This window comes from Anabrus simplex, chromosome 1, assembly GCF_040414725.1.
Source record: "Anabrus simplex isolate iqAnaSimp1 chromosome 1, ASM4041472v1, whole genome shotgun sequence".
NCBI classification, from domain to species: Eukaryota; Metazoa; Arthropoda; class Insecta; order Orthoptera; family Tettigoniidae; genus Anabrus; species Anabrus simplex.
This window is the reverse complement of record NC_090265.1, coordinates 1,432,154,504-1,432,168,246: the sequence shown is the minus strand read 5'-3', so window position 1 is coordinate 1,432,168,246 and position 13,743 is coordinate 1,432,154,504. Positions and strand designations below refer to the sequence as shown.

The window sequence follows — 13,743 nt, the reverse complement described above, 5'->3', positions numbered from 1 at the left end:
ATAATAATAATTTGAATGATGCCTAAGAAAAATAGCACGATAATTGAACAAGTCTCCAGGTTGCTCGCTAATTCTGATATAAATCGCAATAATTTCACAAAAATCTTCAATTATAAACCTTTAAACATCCTTCTGGTCGTAATAACACATTCCACCTGGCAATGTGCAGACGATTACCAGACCACCTCCAATATAGAGGTAAGCGGTCTTAGACAAAAAAGAATTTTGACACTAATTTTCAAGGCACTGAGTACATCTTTTCACTTTCAATTTCTCAGACTTCAATTCACTCATTGCGTCTTATTTTCTCCATCTGTGACCTTGCTGAACTCCCAGTACAAATTTGAGGACACCTGTTTTCGGCTTTAACATATGTTGAAAGGAACTGGATATTTGCCTCCACATATATGCAGTTTCAGGCGTGATCAACCCTCTGATGTGTTACTACTCCATTAGTCAACTATATGCAATTTGTTCACCTGACTCATGCCTAAGCTATATAATGAGATTCAACTAGCGACTAGTCTTAATTACCTTCTTAATTCCAACCAACATAAAATCATTTTTATGTATAAAATTTTTATTGATTGACTGATAGGAATATGATATCCTGTATATGATATCTACAGTACGTGATATTTTATGTTTTAACACCCACCAATACAATTGTGTTTTTACTCTTAGTTATGTCAAAAGCTTTTGCACTAGTTTTAAGGCAATTGATTTTGTCTTATATAATTTCAGATCTTAGGAAACCAGATACTTATAGACTGTAAAGCCTTTCAGCATTCAGTCTGCAAGCCCCTGAGAATTTAACAAACGTCGCCACAATCCTCGATTTGCAACTAGTGTTGTGGACTCATTTAGTTCTACACCTCTTATTTTTAAATCGTTAGAAACCGAGTCTAACCACCATCGCCTTGGTCTCCCTCTACTTCTCTTACCCTCCATAGTAGAGTCCATTATTCTATTAGGTAATATATCCTCCTCCATTTGCCTCACGACCCCACCACTGAACTCTGTTTATGTGTACAGCTTCATCCATTGAGTCCATTCCTAAATTAGCCTTTATCTCCTCATTCCGAGTACCCTCCTGCCATTGTTCCCACATGTTTGTACCAGCAATCATTCTTGCTATTTTCATGTCTGTTACATCTAACTTATGAATAAGATATCCCGAGTCCACCCAGCTTTCACTCCCGTAAAGCAAAGTTGGTCTGAAAACAGACCGATGTAAAGATAGTTACGTCTGGGAGCTGACTCCCTTCTTACAGAATACTGCTGATCGCAACTGCGAGCTCACTGCATTAGCTTTACTACACCTTGATTCAATCTCACTATATTATCATCGTGGGAGAACAAACTAAATACTTGAAATTACGGACCTGTTCTAGCTTTGTATCACCAATCTGACATTCAATTCTCGAGTTTCTTAACTACTGATATCAATTTAATCTTCGAGAGGCTACTTTTCATACCATACTCACTGCACCTATTTTCAAGCTAAGATATTAAACTGCAGGCTTTCGGCACAGTCTGCCATTAAGACCAAGTCGTCAGCATAGGACAAACTGCTTACTACATTTCCACCCAACTGAATCCCTCCCTGCCATTTTATACCTTTCAGCAGATGATCCATGTAAACTACAAACAGCAGAGGTGAAAGATTACAGCTTTCTCTAACTCCTGTAAGTATCCTGAGCCAAGAACTCATTGCACCACCAATTCTCACTGACACCGAATTGTCAACAAATGCCTTTGATTGATTTTAATAATCTACCTTTAATTCCATAGTCCCCCAGTATAGGGAACATCCTTTCCCTAGGTACCCTGTCATATGCTTTCTCTAGATCTACGAAACATAAAACAAATGCCTATTCCTCTCGTAGCATTTTTTAATTACCTGGTGCATACTGAAAATCTGATCCTGACAGCCACCCTGTGGTCAGGAACCACACTGGTTTTCATTCAACTTCCTCTCAACGACTGTTTGCACCCTCCCTTCCAAGATGCCAGTGAATACTTTGCCTGGTATACTAACCAATGAGATACCTCGATAGTTGCTGCAATCCTTCCAGTTCCCTTGCTTATAGATAGGTGCAATTACTGCTTTTGTCCAATCTGAAGGTACCTTACTAACACTCCATGCTAATTTTACTATATGAAGCCATTTCATCCCTGCCTTCCCACTATACTTCACCATTTCAGGTCTAATTTCATCTATTCCTGCTGCCTTATGACAATGGAGTTTATTTACCATCCTTTCCACTTCCTCAAGCATAATTTCACCATCATTTTCCTCCTCCCCATGAGCTTGGCTGTTTGCAACACCACCAGGATATTTTCCTTTTACATTGAGAAGATGTTCAAAATATTCCCTCCACCTCTCCAGTGATTCCCTGGGATCTATTACGAGTTCACCTGAATTACTCAAAACACTGTTCATTTCCTTTTTCGCTCCCTTCCTAAGATTCTTTATTACTGTCCAGAAAGGTTTCCCTGCTGCTTGACCTAGCCTTTCCAGGTTATTACCAAAATATTCCCACCTGTTGTACATAAGTTTAGTGAATACAGTGGGGTTAGTGAAAATTTATTGAAAAAGTTTGATACGCAGCCACTATCTGAACTCTCAGTTTTTTGTGAATACATGAACCCTTTGTTTGACAAAATATCTGTCGAGACAAATTCATATGCAGCAAAACAGTTGAGCAATCTTGACAGAAAAAAGTTGAAACAAGATGACAAATGGTTTGAGACTACACCCGACGAAATTAGGGCATATTTTGCGTTAGTTATACTACATTGCCACAAGTGCGAAAGTCAAGAACACAGTTACACTGGAGTAAAAACAGGTGTATAAACACTCCTATCTTTCGTGAAACCATGAGCAGGGGAAAGTTTATTATAATTTCACGATTTTTACATTTTGTTGACGATGGAACAAGTCGACAGTAACAAACTAAGAAAGATTAGGCCTATAATACAACATTTCTGCTCACAATTTTCAGAATTATATTTACCTTCACAAGACATTGCTCCAGATGAAAGTCTAATGAAATTCAGAGACCGCCTTTCATATGTCCAGTCTAATAGGTCTAAACGTTCTAGGTTTGGAATAAAAATTTACAAAATTTGTGAATCAAGTTCTGGCTACTGTCTGTCTTTCAAAATTTATGTAGGTGATGATGTAACGGATCCAAGTCTGCCAGCAAGTTCAAACGTTGCGCTCAACATGTGTGAACCCTTGTTAGGCCGAGGACATACATTGTTTTTAGATAACTGGTATTCTTCCCCAGATTTATTCAAAAGGCTACACGACAAGCAGATGAATGTAATTCGAACTGTTAAACGGAACCGAAAAGACATGCCTCGCGATATCAGTAAGACGAAACTAAAATGTGGAGAGTACGAGACGTGGGCTGCCAAGAGTATGTTGTGTGTTAAGTGGAAAGATAACGAGGATGTGCTTTCTGACCACTAAACACAAATCAGCTGACATGACAGGGACAGGCAAACTCAGGCGAAAGAGAGGACAAACTCCGAGGGAAGAAGTGATAAAGCCCAAGTGTGGCCTTGAATACCAGAAGGGGATGGGTGGTGTTGACCTCCAGGATCAGGTTACAGCTCTGTTCCCCGTCATGCGACGCACGGTGAAAGGATATAGAAAAATATTCTTTTACCTCCTAGATATGTGTATTTTCAATTCCTTCACTGTGTATCACAAGATCGCTGCTAACAGAAAGACGAGCTACACGGACTTCCGAACTAGCATTGCGCAGCAGCTACTCGAGACTGTTCAGTTGCCGGAGTACTCGGTTCGAGGTCGACCTTCAGCGAGCACCACCCCAACCAGATTACAAGCTAAATCATGGGCCCACTTTCCTATGCGTATTCCCCCTACAGAGAAGAAATCAAAAGTCACAAGAAGGTGTGTTTTGTGCTACAGCCGGGGTAAAAGAAGTGAAAGTTGCTGGCAGTGCAAAAAGTGTGGCGTAGCTCTTCACTCAGAAGAATGTTTTGAGGTGTACCACACCCAGCAGACGTACTAAAATAGCGGCATTGGTAAGTTTATTAATTCGTTATCATGCATGAAAATTTTCAGAAAGGAATATTTACTGGTTGGTTTTGTATGATTTTCTAAATAATAGTGTGATGACGACGGCCGTAGAGCGGTATTTAAATGTGATTTCTTAGTGAACTCCTATGGTATTTAAATGTGAGGCGAATGGGTTAAGGGGGGTAATAAGTGAAAAAGGGATGGAATAATTTTTATAACAATACTTATGTCTCAAAAACTGAAGATGTTACCGACAATAAATTTGGTACACGGAATGTCCTTTAAAAAATAAACACGTATGTTTTCCGAAAATACACAAAAAAAAGGAGGGGAGATGAAAAAATTGGAAATGGGGGTGTTTTTTTAAACTGACGAGGGAACACACACATGTATTACACTCTGATTGGGTTGAAATTTGGTAGGAATATTTGTGGGAGGCAGTAGAATGCTAAGGTGAAAACTGCATGTGCCCAGCGCAAGTTTAAACGTCAAAATAGAACAAGTAGAAGTTCCGCGGGAGTATCGAGGTGCGGTGGAGAGGTAGGGAGGAGCGAAGCAGCGGACCTGAACCAACCAGTCGGTAACGAGCTGCGCCAGCAGCCCGGTTGGTTCACGTGCTCTTCGCTCCTCCCTACCTCTCCGCCACACCCCGATACTCACGCAGAACTTATAATTTTACAACTATTTGTTCAATTTTGAGGTTTAAACTTGCGCTGGGCACATGTAGTTTTCACCATAGCATTCTACTGCCTCCCACGAATATTCCTACCAAATTTCAACCGAATCGGAGTGTAACACATGTATGTGTTCCCTTGTGAGTATATTTCAAAGCTCAAGATGTAAAGATTGGTATTTACAATCTCCTTCAAAAATTAAGATACACACACTTTTTTTGTTTTCAAAGTATCCACTTAAGGGGGTGAAAAGAATTGAAAATTTGGTGAATTTTTGAAATCAGTATATCTCAAAGCGTAACATGTTACAGACGTAAACACTGCTATATAGAATCTCATGAACGCACTATTTGTGGAAAGAATTGAAAAATTCGTACATATTAAAAATGAGTACATTTACAGTTCATATCTCAAAAATGTAATTTACCGAAAATCGGTATATGCAATCTCCTTCAAAAATAAATGTATTTTTGGTTTTGGATAATCTGCTTAAAGAGGGGAGAAAAGAAGTGGAAGGAGGAGCTGAATTCTGATACATATACCACTGAAACTGTAGGGATATCCAGGTAATGTCTTAGTGCAGTACCGAGAAACGATTACCGTTATCAAGTTACGAATTCTACGCGAGAGGAGCCGTGGGTAACACCTAGTCAAGTAATAAATTATAATTCCGCCAGATTTGCCTCCAAATGACTCCTAAAATATCCAGAAGTCACTAGTCTCTATCTTTGAAATTCTGTCACTAAATCAAACACTTCAAATCTAGTGACACTAGTCACTCTAGAATAGATTAGACTGATGCGAATGAACACTAACATAGCAAGCAAGAACGAGAGATTGACATTCTAGGTACGTGTCGCGATACACAAGCTTCAATAAACATTGCACATTCGCGCGCGTTTCTCGTATTAACAAACGTCTAAATTTCATTCGAAAGCGGCTGAAAAGTGAAGTACTTCCGGCCACTGGGGTACAAAGCTGAAATGGCGGGTGGTATTAAATGGTATGAAACTAGTTTTCAATCTCGCGATTTCTTGACTGATGTTTTTATGCAACTAGTACTACAACACGCACGTGGCCCGATATGATACTCTTATCTCCCAGGTAATTTCAAACAGAAGTATAGTTGTGAGACTTACTCCCTCTAGTCCTCGTGGGCCTGCTTCTTGTGGTCTTGCTGGTGATGCACCGAGTACTGTCCCACTTTTGTAGCGAGCCATTGCGTGGAGTGTGGTCGGGAGGGAGTATGTTCTGAAGGGACGGAAGCACGGGTCTTCGGTGTTCATTGATAGTTTTATGAATAACAGTTTTAAATTAGGTAGTTGGTGGCATTATATAAAACATTTTTCTTTAGGTTATTTCATTAAGATTATAGTTAGGATTGGTGCATTGGTCTAGATGTATAATCTAGTAACAACACAGATAATTCCTAATGATGTGATGGCACTGGGATGATTACAATGGAATCTTTACTACGTCGTGCTTATCCATGATGGAACACCAGTTGCACAACGAAATTGGTAAATCATGAAGTGATGCTCATGATCAAGTATCTACAAGACAATATTTCCAACTCCCGCAGGAAAGCAAATCTCCAAAATTAGCATTACCCTACATACAAAATTACGTGTCTACCATGCTTGTGAATACAAGGTTCACCTGCCTCTAATGTACTTACCGAAGGATCCAGAGAGATGATCCGCACAGTGTTATCTGCAAGACCTACAGCCAGAAAGCGTGACCTTTGTTCACCAGGTGGCACATTAGCCAAGGCCATGCACACAGCTTCAGATGGCATCTCCTTACGTTCAGTATATTCATTCAGCTGACCCGTCTGAAAGTAATGGAGAGGAAATTCGATTAAAACCAGAGAGGGAGAGATAGAGAAAGAGAAAGGGAGAGAGAATAAGAGCAAGAAACTTCTCAAATCATATCAGTAATGAAACCATCAGCAAAAGCATCACAGTACTCATACTACTTATAAACATTACACAGGGGAAGTCTGCTACAGTGAGTATGGCATACAGAAGGAACCCTATTGTAATACAGCTCTTATATGTCCCTCTAAAATGCGAAGAGTGATCAGTGAACCATCCATTGGTTATGAGAATTCTTTCAAAGAATCATCACTTTCTAGCGTGCGTGTTGCTTTTTCTGTTATCAACATTTACATACTTTAGCAATGCCTCACCATTTTTAAAAATTCTGTTGAAAATCAGGAGTCTCTTGCCTAAATCAGGAGAGTTGGCAGGTATGCTAAGGCTTTTCAATGTGCCTCAGAAATTTATTAATCTCTGACAGTCTTCAGTTGTAAGAAAACTTACATTCATCCGTTATTACAAGAAAATTATAGCCAGTATCCTTTTGCCATTATTAATGCTTATATCCTCCAGTGCTTATATTAAATACAATCGCCTTATGTGTAGATTTATCGCTACATGTACAAACGAGCCCTTCCCGGCATTTGAAGGCGCTGTTTATAATGTTTAAGTATATCATACCTGCGAACTTTACAAACCCAAAATTCAGGAGATTTTCAGATACGAAAATCAAGAACATTCGGGAGCAATGAGAACATACTATTGGTCAAAGCTGTTTGCTTTAGACATAGTTTTTCGTTTTAGAACAATGTAAGGTGCAAACTTTCTGACATCAGCTGTTACAACAAGTACTGCAGTACATCGTTTTTTTGCTTCCGGTACCGCGTACGATAACACTGCACGTGCCTTTCTTATCGATCGTTCGACTTTGTGGCACATGGAAACTGATTGGCGTCTGACCTGCAGATCCTATATGAGAGAATATTTCTTCAATTTAAGCTTCTCAATTGCAAAGCGATGAAAATGGTTTAAATAATTTGTCATTTTTTGGGCTGATGATGATCTTCGAAGTGGAAGTCCACTTCTCTTCATAAAATTGATCAAATCCCAGACACTGATTTCATGTGAAATGGCTAATGCAACGTCACGTAACAAAATCATATTTAAGTGCAGTGGGATTACCTGTCGACTAATAGCAAGTTGGCCTGTATCTGGAATGCCCGTTTTTGCAATGGGAAGCCTGCTACTTGAGTAATTGACATCTTTCCTTCGAAATGCATCCGGAGCTGCGTGATGGATGTCCGAAGTTGTGGGTGAATCAAATAAGTTAACATTTCTTTTTTTCCACTTTGGACCTGAAAACATTGGGATGCGTAAATTATGCAACGGCGTTAATTACGCGAGAATACGGTAGTTTCCTTATCAGACGGTAAAATGAACGGAAATTTATAGGTATCTCTGAACACTTGGAGGTAACGTATGTCATATTTTTTGGCCACAACGACAAAATAAGGTACTTGAAACTGTCACCGACACAACCCCCTTAAAAACATTCAACTCATTAAAATTTTGCCCATAAATACGGGAAACTACCACATATAAAACAATTCAATATGTCCCATACATTATTAACACGCGACTTTGGCAGTGGGGGAAAGCATAGAAATGCAAGGAAAAACAAGTGGCCTACAACTCCAACGAAACTACGCACAGGAACGATGTTAACAGTGCGTGAACAATAAACTCACTTTCATCCCGATTAAATGAGTCGCTAGCATGCAGTAGCCTCTCTTGCTTGCAGGACGACTGCTGCCCTGAATCTCCAACTCTATAAAGTGCACACGCTGCTGTGGTGAGTGGGAAACACGATGCACGAAGGTGCCAGATGAAACTCGCGAAATAAAGCATCAAATAAATACGCTTGAAAATGAGGTTTCATAAATTACACAAGCAGATAACAATTTATCCTAGGGGAAGAGTATTGGCTGTACTAGACGTTATACTGGTCAAAAATAGGAAGAAGTAAAAGTAAAAATAAATAGGAAAATCGGAAGAAGAGTTAAAAACCGGAAAGTTTCCGGGTAAATCAGAAGGGTTGACAGGTATGGAATTATCAGGAAGTGGTCACTAACACAGAGGTCGTCGTGTGCTTGCCACCGTAGCAGGGGAACTAACGCACGGCTGCAGTAAGTGGCATCGATGTGTGAGAATGTGCCATGTGCACTGCTGATATGTCGGTTCCCCTGTATAAAGCATGCAAAGATCAAACAGGTTGATCAGTCGCTCGAGCATCCTCCCCATAGCACAGGTAGACGGAGAACCCCATAGTATGTTACGGGAGTTTACGTCTCGCAGCATGAGGAGAGGAGGCAACTGAGTGATCAAATCTTGTAGTGCAGGCATTTCAAGGCTATAATCTGGTGGAAAGTACACGTTTCAAACCGTTGTCATTACTGACAACGGAGGGCGGACTGGAACCATCTAGCTGAGTATGGAGCGGTACTTCTTCGCTGAAGAAGTCTGAGCAAACTAGGGTACAAACACACCCCAGTTGCCGCACCAACCACAGCTACTCCTGTCTTTGGAATAAAGACGATAGTCGTGTCGTGTTCAGGTCTCAAATGAGATTCCTGTAGACAGACCATGGGGGCCACATAGACGGATATCAATTGATGTAACTCAGCTAGGCAACAGTGGTAACTACTGCAGTTCCACTGCAATAGTACCATTGCGTGGATAGGTAAAGCTTCGAATTCAGAGCAATTTCTTGCCCTTCATTCAGTCCATTGCCTGCCAGGTTCCACCGTCTTTGTCAGTATCGCTTTGTCACAATCACCATCCACGACAATGAGTGGTTCAATCTCCACTGTCTCCCCAGAAGGAGGCGCGGTGACTGGACCCTCGGCAGATGATCTAGTTTATCGGGAACAGTGGGCCTTCTTCCTGGGAGAACTACGTTCTACAGAAAGTGATCAAACAAGAGGGCACCGGGGCCTCTCGCTTTTACCCGCTGTTTGTCTTTTTTTTTTTTTTTTTTGAGGAAAGCAGGGGGGTGGCTAGCCGGATTTCTTCGAGGATCCCGTGACCCCCGATCGAGTTGGAGAATGCTTCTTCAATTTCTTAAGGGAGCTCTGTGGCTTCACCTTCTCCTCCTTAATGGTCTGGACATTGGAACGAGGGCTGCACTTTCCAGCCCTATTTGGGGAAGTCTTATCCCCCGCCCTGTTTGGAGAGGACTTCCCAGCTGAACGTTCCTGGGAAGCATACTTCCCAGGCAACGTCGGCAATAACGCACTTTTCGATCCTTGCGCTGTTGAAACTCCAGTTTCTTTTACTACTCTATCTTTTGTTGCTGGCTTGGACTTATCAATGCATTTTCAGTACTGGCGTTCTGTACAGAAGTAGGATCCCCAAAGCAGTCTACTTCCCCAGTGGGAAGAGATGGCGTGAAAATGCAAATATCTTGTATAAACCGTAACAGTTCTTCTATAGGACTACTTTATGAAAGGAGGATGATCTCCTGAACATTATAAAATAATGCAATAGGGTTTTCAGCATGTTGATTAAAATTAATATTAGAGTTCGATGAGTTAAGAAAATAAAACTCTAAACGTTATGACCACCGTAACATATTGCAAGTCACATGCCGGTAATAAAAAGAGCGCTGATAAAACTTACCAGTAAACCTTGACATTTCACTGTTCACTGATTCATAGACTAAATAAGTAATTTATTTATAAAGGACATAATGTATATTCAAATCATGTACAGTAAAACACTCGAATGCGAGTAACTTGGTCAAGTGTTTTGCAAGACGAGCGAACATTTTAAATTAATTGTAACTTGATAAGCGAGTGAGGTTCTGCAATACGAGTGTCAAGCGTGCCTAGGTTTTTCCCTCCCCTGTTCTTTGTTGATTAGATGAACGACGTCTTTGGTCCTGTAGTGAAGAAATACCTTTCAGAAAATATCTGCCTCTCAAAGTCTTGCTGGTTAAGGACAATTCTCCTGCTGTTCCAGGCCTTGAGGCCGACTTACTGGAGGAATTCAAGTTCGTTAAGGTTACGTTCCTTCCTCCTAACACTACTCCAGGCTATGGATCAGCAAGTAATTTCGAATTTCAAGAAGTTATACACCAAAGCACTATTTCAGCGATGCTTCTAAGTGACTGAAGGACCAAACCTTACCCTCCAAGAGCTTGGGAGAAATCGTTTCACCATCGTGAACTGCCTGAAGATCGATAAAGACTGAGATGGAGTCATCAAGAGAACGCTCACTTTCGCTTGGGGAAGTTGTGGCCTGACTGTGTTCTTGGACGTGACTTAGAGGAGATTGGTGACAATAAGCAGCCGATTGTCGATGAAATTGTGTCCTTAGGGAAGACCATGGGGCTGGAGGTGAATTACGTGGAATCGAAGAGCTGGTGGAAGAACATAGCCAGGAACTGACCACCATCAAACTGATGGACCTGCATCGCGAACAACAGGAGGAGGTTATGGGGGAGACCAAGTCCAGGGAAGGAGGAGGAAAAGTCAATGGAATATCTCACTTCAACAGAGATTCGGGAGAAGTGTAAAATTTTGTAGCAAAACACCACCCGAAACAGGCTGTAGCAGTGCGAGCGATGAATCAGTTCAATGGCAATGCAATGTCACATTTTCGTGAAATCCTCAAAGAGGCAAAAAACAACAGTCATTGGACAGGTTCCTCGTTGAAACCGCACAAAAAGAAAAGAATTCCAGTGAACCAACAGATAGCAGTGATTGCGTTAGTGAAATTCATGCTATACAGTAACTCTTCTCATTGTTTCCCTCACATCAACAATGATTCTATAGTAAGAGAAAGTGCACTTTAATTTGTTTACATTATATTTTGTTTGATAAATAATATTCAAATATATTTTTGTGTTGTGGATGAATCATCCACGTTTCAATTGTTTCTTATGGGAAAACTTGCTTTGGTATACGAGCGCTTTGGATTACAAGCATGTTGCCGGAACAAATTATGCTTGCAATCCAAGGTTCCATTGTATTTGGTTTCAAATATTGTATAGACCAAGTTGAATGTTCCATACAATTAGGTTGCCGCAATTAGCCCCACCAATACGGCTACAATGACAATATTTTAAAATGAATTAAGCTGTTTAACCAACACAAGTATTGTACATATTTTTTAACGATTGAAAAACTGACAATCGGTATTATTACATAATGGATAGTTTAAAATTTTCTAGCTAACTTCTTAATTATATAATTGTTGTGGTGTACACCTCACTGTCTAAATGACCAGCGTGTAACATTTGTAAACACCTTTCAGCTTTTACATGAATATCTTTTTCAACTAGAGGAGTTATGTCAATGTAAAGATTCCCTAGGCTGATGATGGCAATCATTTTGCCAAAACATAACGTAGAGAATATCACAAAACTATTTTTGAAAAAAAGAAAGATTAGGGACTGGAGACGACATAACATAACCTTCAACTTTGCTATCACTGCTCTGTAGTCACCCCCAAAGGTTTCTTCAGACATAGCTGTAACATCTAAGGTCTCTCTGATGTCCTTTTTCCATGAATATGTAAAATCGATGTTTATGTTCTCCAGTTTCCCCCATCCATACCTGGTGATCTTCAGGCTGATGTTCTTCCTTAACCATGTGTTTCCTATAATTAGCTTGTTCCCCTGGCAGAAGTCCATTAACATATCCCCTTTTTGATTCTTGCCATATACATACGGCCCCAGAATCTCTTAACACTGTTTTTTCACGTGTTCATCCAGATCTATTTTTCGCCATAGTAAAGTTCATCCAGATCTCCCATTATAATCCTGCACATTTCTCCACTTCAAGAAATTGTTCTGCATTCAGATCTTCATTTGCTGACTAAGATGCTCTTTGTATAAAGGCGCCTAACATCTAAGCCAACGACCCCTATTCGTACAAAATGAGACGAAATGTAGTGACTTTCGAAGTTCAAAATAATCCATTGACCAGAATGTAAAACTTGAAGAATGAATGGGTTGATATGAATTTAAAACAATCAGCGGATTCGACCCGCAATGCTTCACTTTCCCAGAAACTATAGTGTTACTGACCAAGGGACTGCTAAAGCACAATACTGAATTGAGGATGCTTGTTGTCTAAAGGGGTCCAAAATCCAGGTCAACGGCCCCCTCATAATGGTACTTACCGCAAGTACTGTAGAACCATGGTATTTAGCACGCTGCAGTACTAATAAAAAGTAACGTAGACTCACTGGGTTCCGAACATAATACTACTCGCACGTGTTGTATGTCGCACATGTAACGCAGACGTATGGCTTTTCTCACATAATGGCGCCACTCACAGGCAACCCGAATCCATAGTGTTCCTCACATAGTGGGTACTAATCACAGGCAACATAGGCCTACGGTGTCCCTCATATAGTGGTACTATTAAGAGGCAAAGCCCACACCCGTGGCATTTCTCACAATGGTACTAATCACGGGTACTGTAAAACGAGTGGTACTACTTGTAAGTAAAGGCAACCCATGTGATGTTACTAATCACAAGTAGTTTCATGGTTCTAATACAATCATTCCTTTGTCTCCCCTTTTAGTTGCCTCTTACAACAGGCAGGGGATACTGTGAGTGTATTCATCTGCGTCCCCCACCACACGGGGAATCTTTATTTGCATTTTGTGTAGCATACACTCGGAACAGTTCTCCTATTCCTGTTTCAAACGGTATACTTATGATCAGATGATCATTCTGTCATTGGTCTTCACCTCCTTTACATATTCAGGACAACCTTTCTAATGATCATTCCTAATGTTTACTGCATTCTGCTAACTATGAAGCAGCCTGTACCCTATCTTCATTTTTCTTTCCCCTGCTTTCCATTCTGTTTCACGGAAATAATAGATGGTTATAACTCTTTCTTTCATGAAGAGTCAGCACAAGAGCCTGGTCATAGAGCTGAGATTTTTTCCCTTATGTCGACAAGTGCGTCGCAAAAAAAAGTTATGTGGTGAGTATGATTTTTTTGGGGATCAAGATATTGTTTTCATGAAAACAAAGTGCGACACATACCATACTTCTATGACAGACACTTTGTCATTTATGACAGCACCCCAGAGTAAAACAAAACAAACTTGTTATCAACAGAAAAGCAAGTGGCAAGTTATTAAATTTTTAAGATTGGCAACAAGGTTGGA

At 40.4% G+C, this 13,743-nt stretch overlaps 1 protein-coding gene across 1 annotated transcript in view; it reads right to left on the bottom strand.

Annotated features, from left to right (window-relative positions):
- Sf3b3 (splicing factor 3b subunit 3) overlaps window positions 1–13,743 on the bottom strand; it is a 258,058-nt gene that overhangs the window by 63,701 nt on the left and 180,614 nt on the right. Inside the window, exon 12 of the mRNA XM_067137901.2 lies at window positions 6,410–6,565. Coding sequence (XP_066994002.1) covers window positions 6,410–6,565 — 156 coding nt within the window. The remainder of the gene's footprint in view (window positions 1–6,409; window positions 6,566–13,743) is intronic.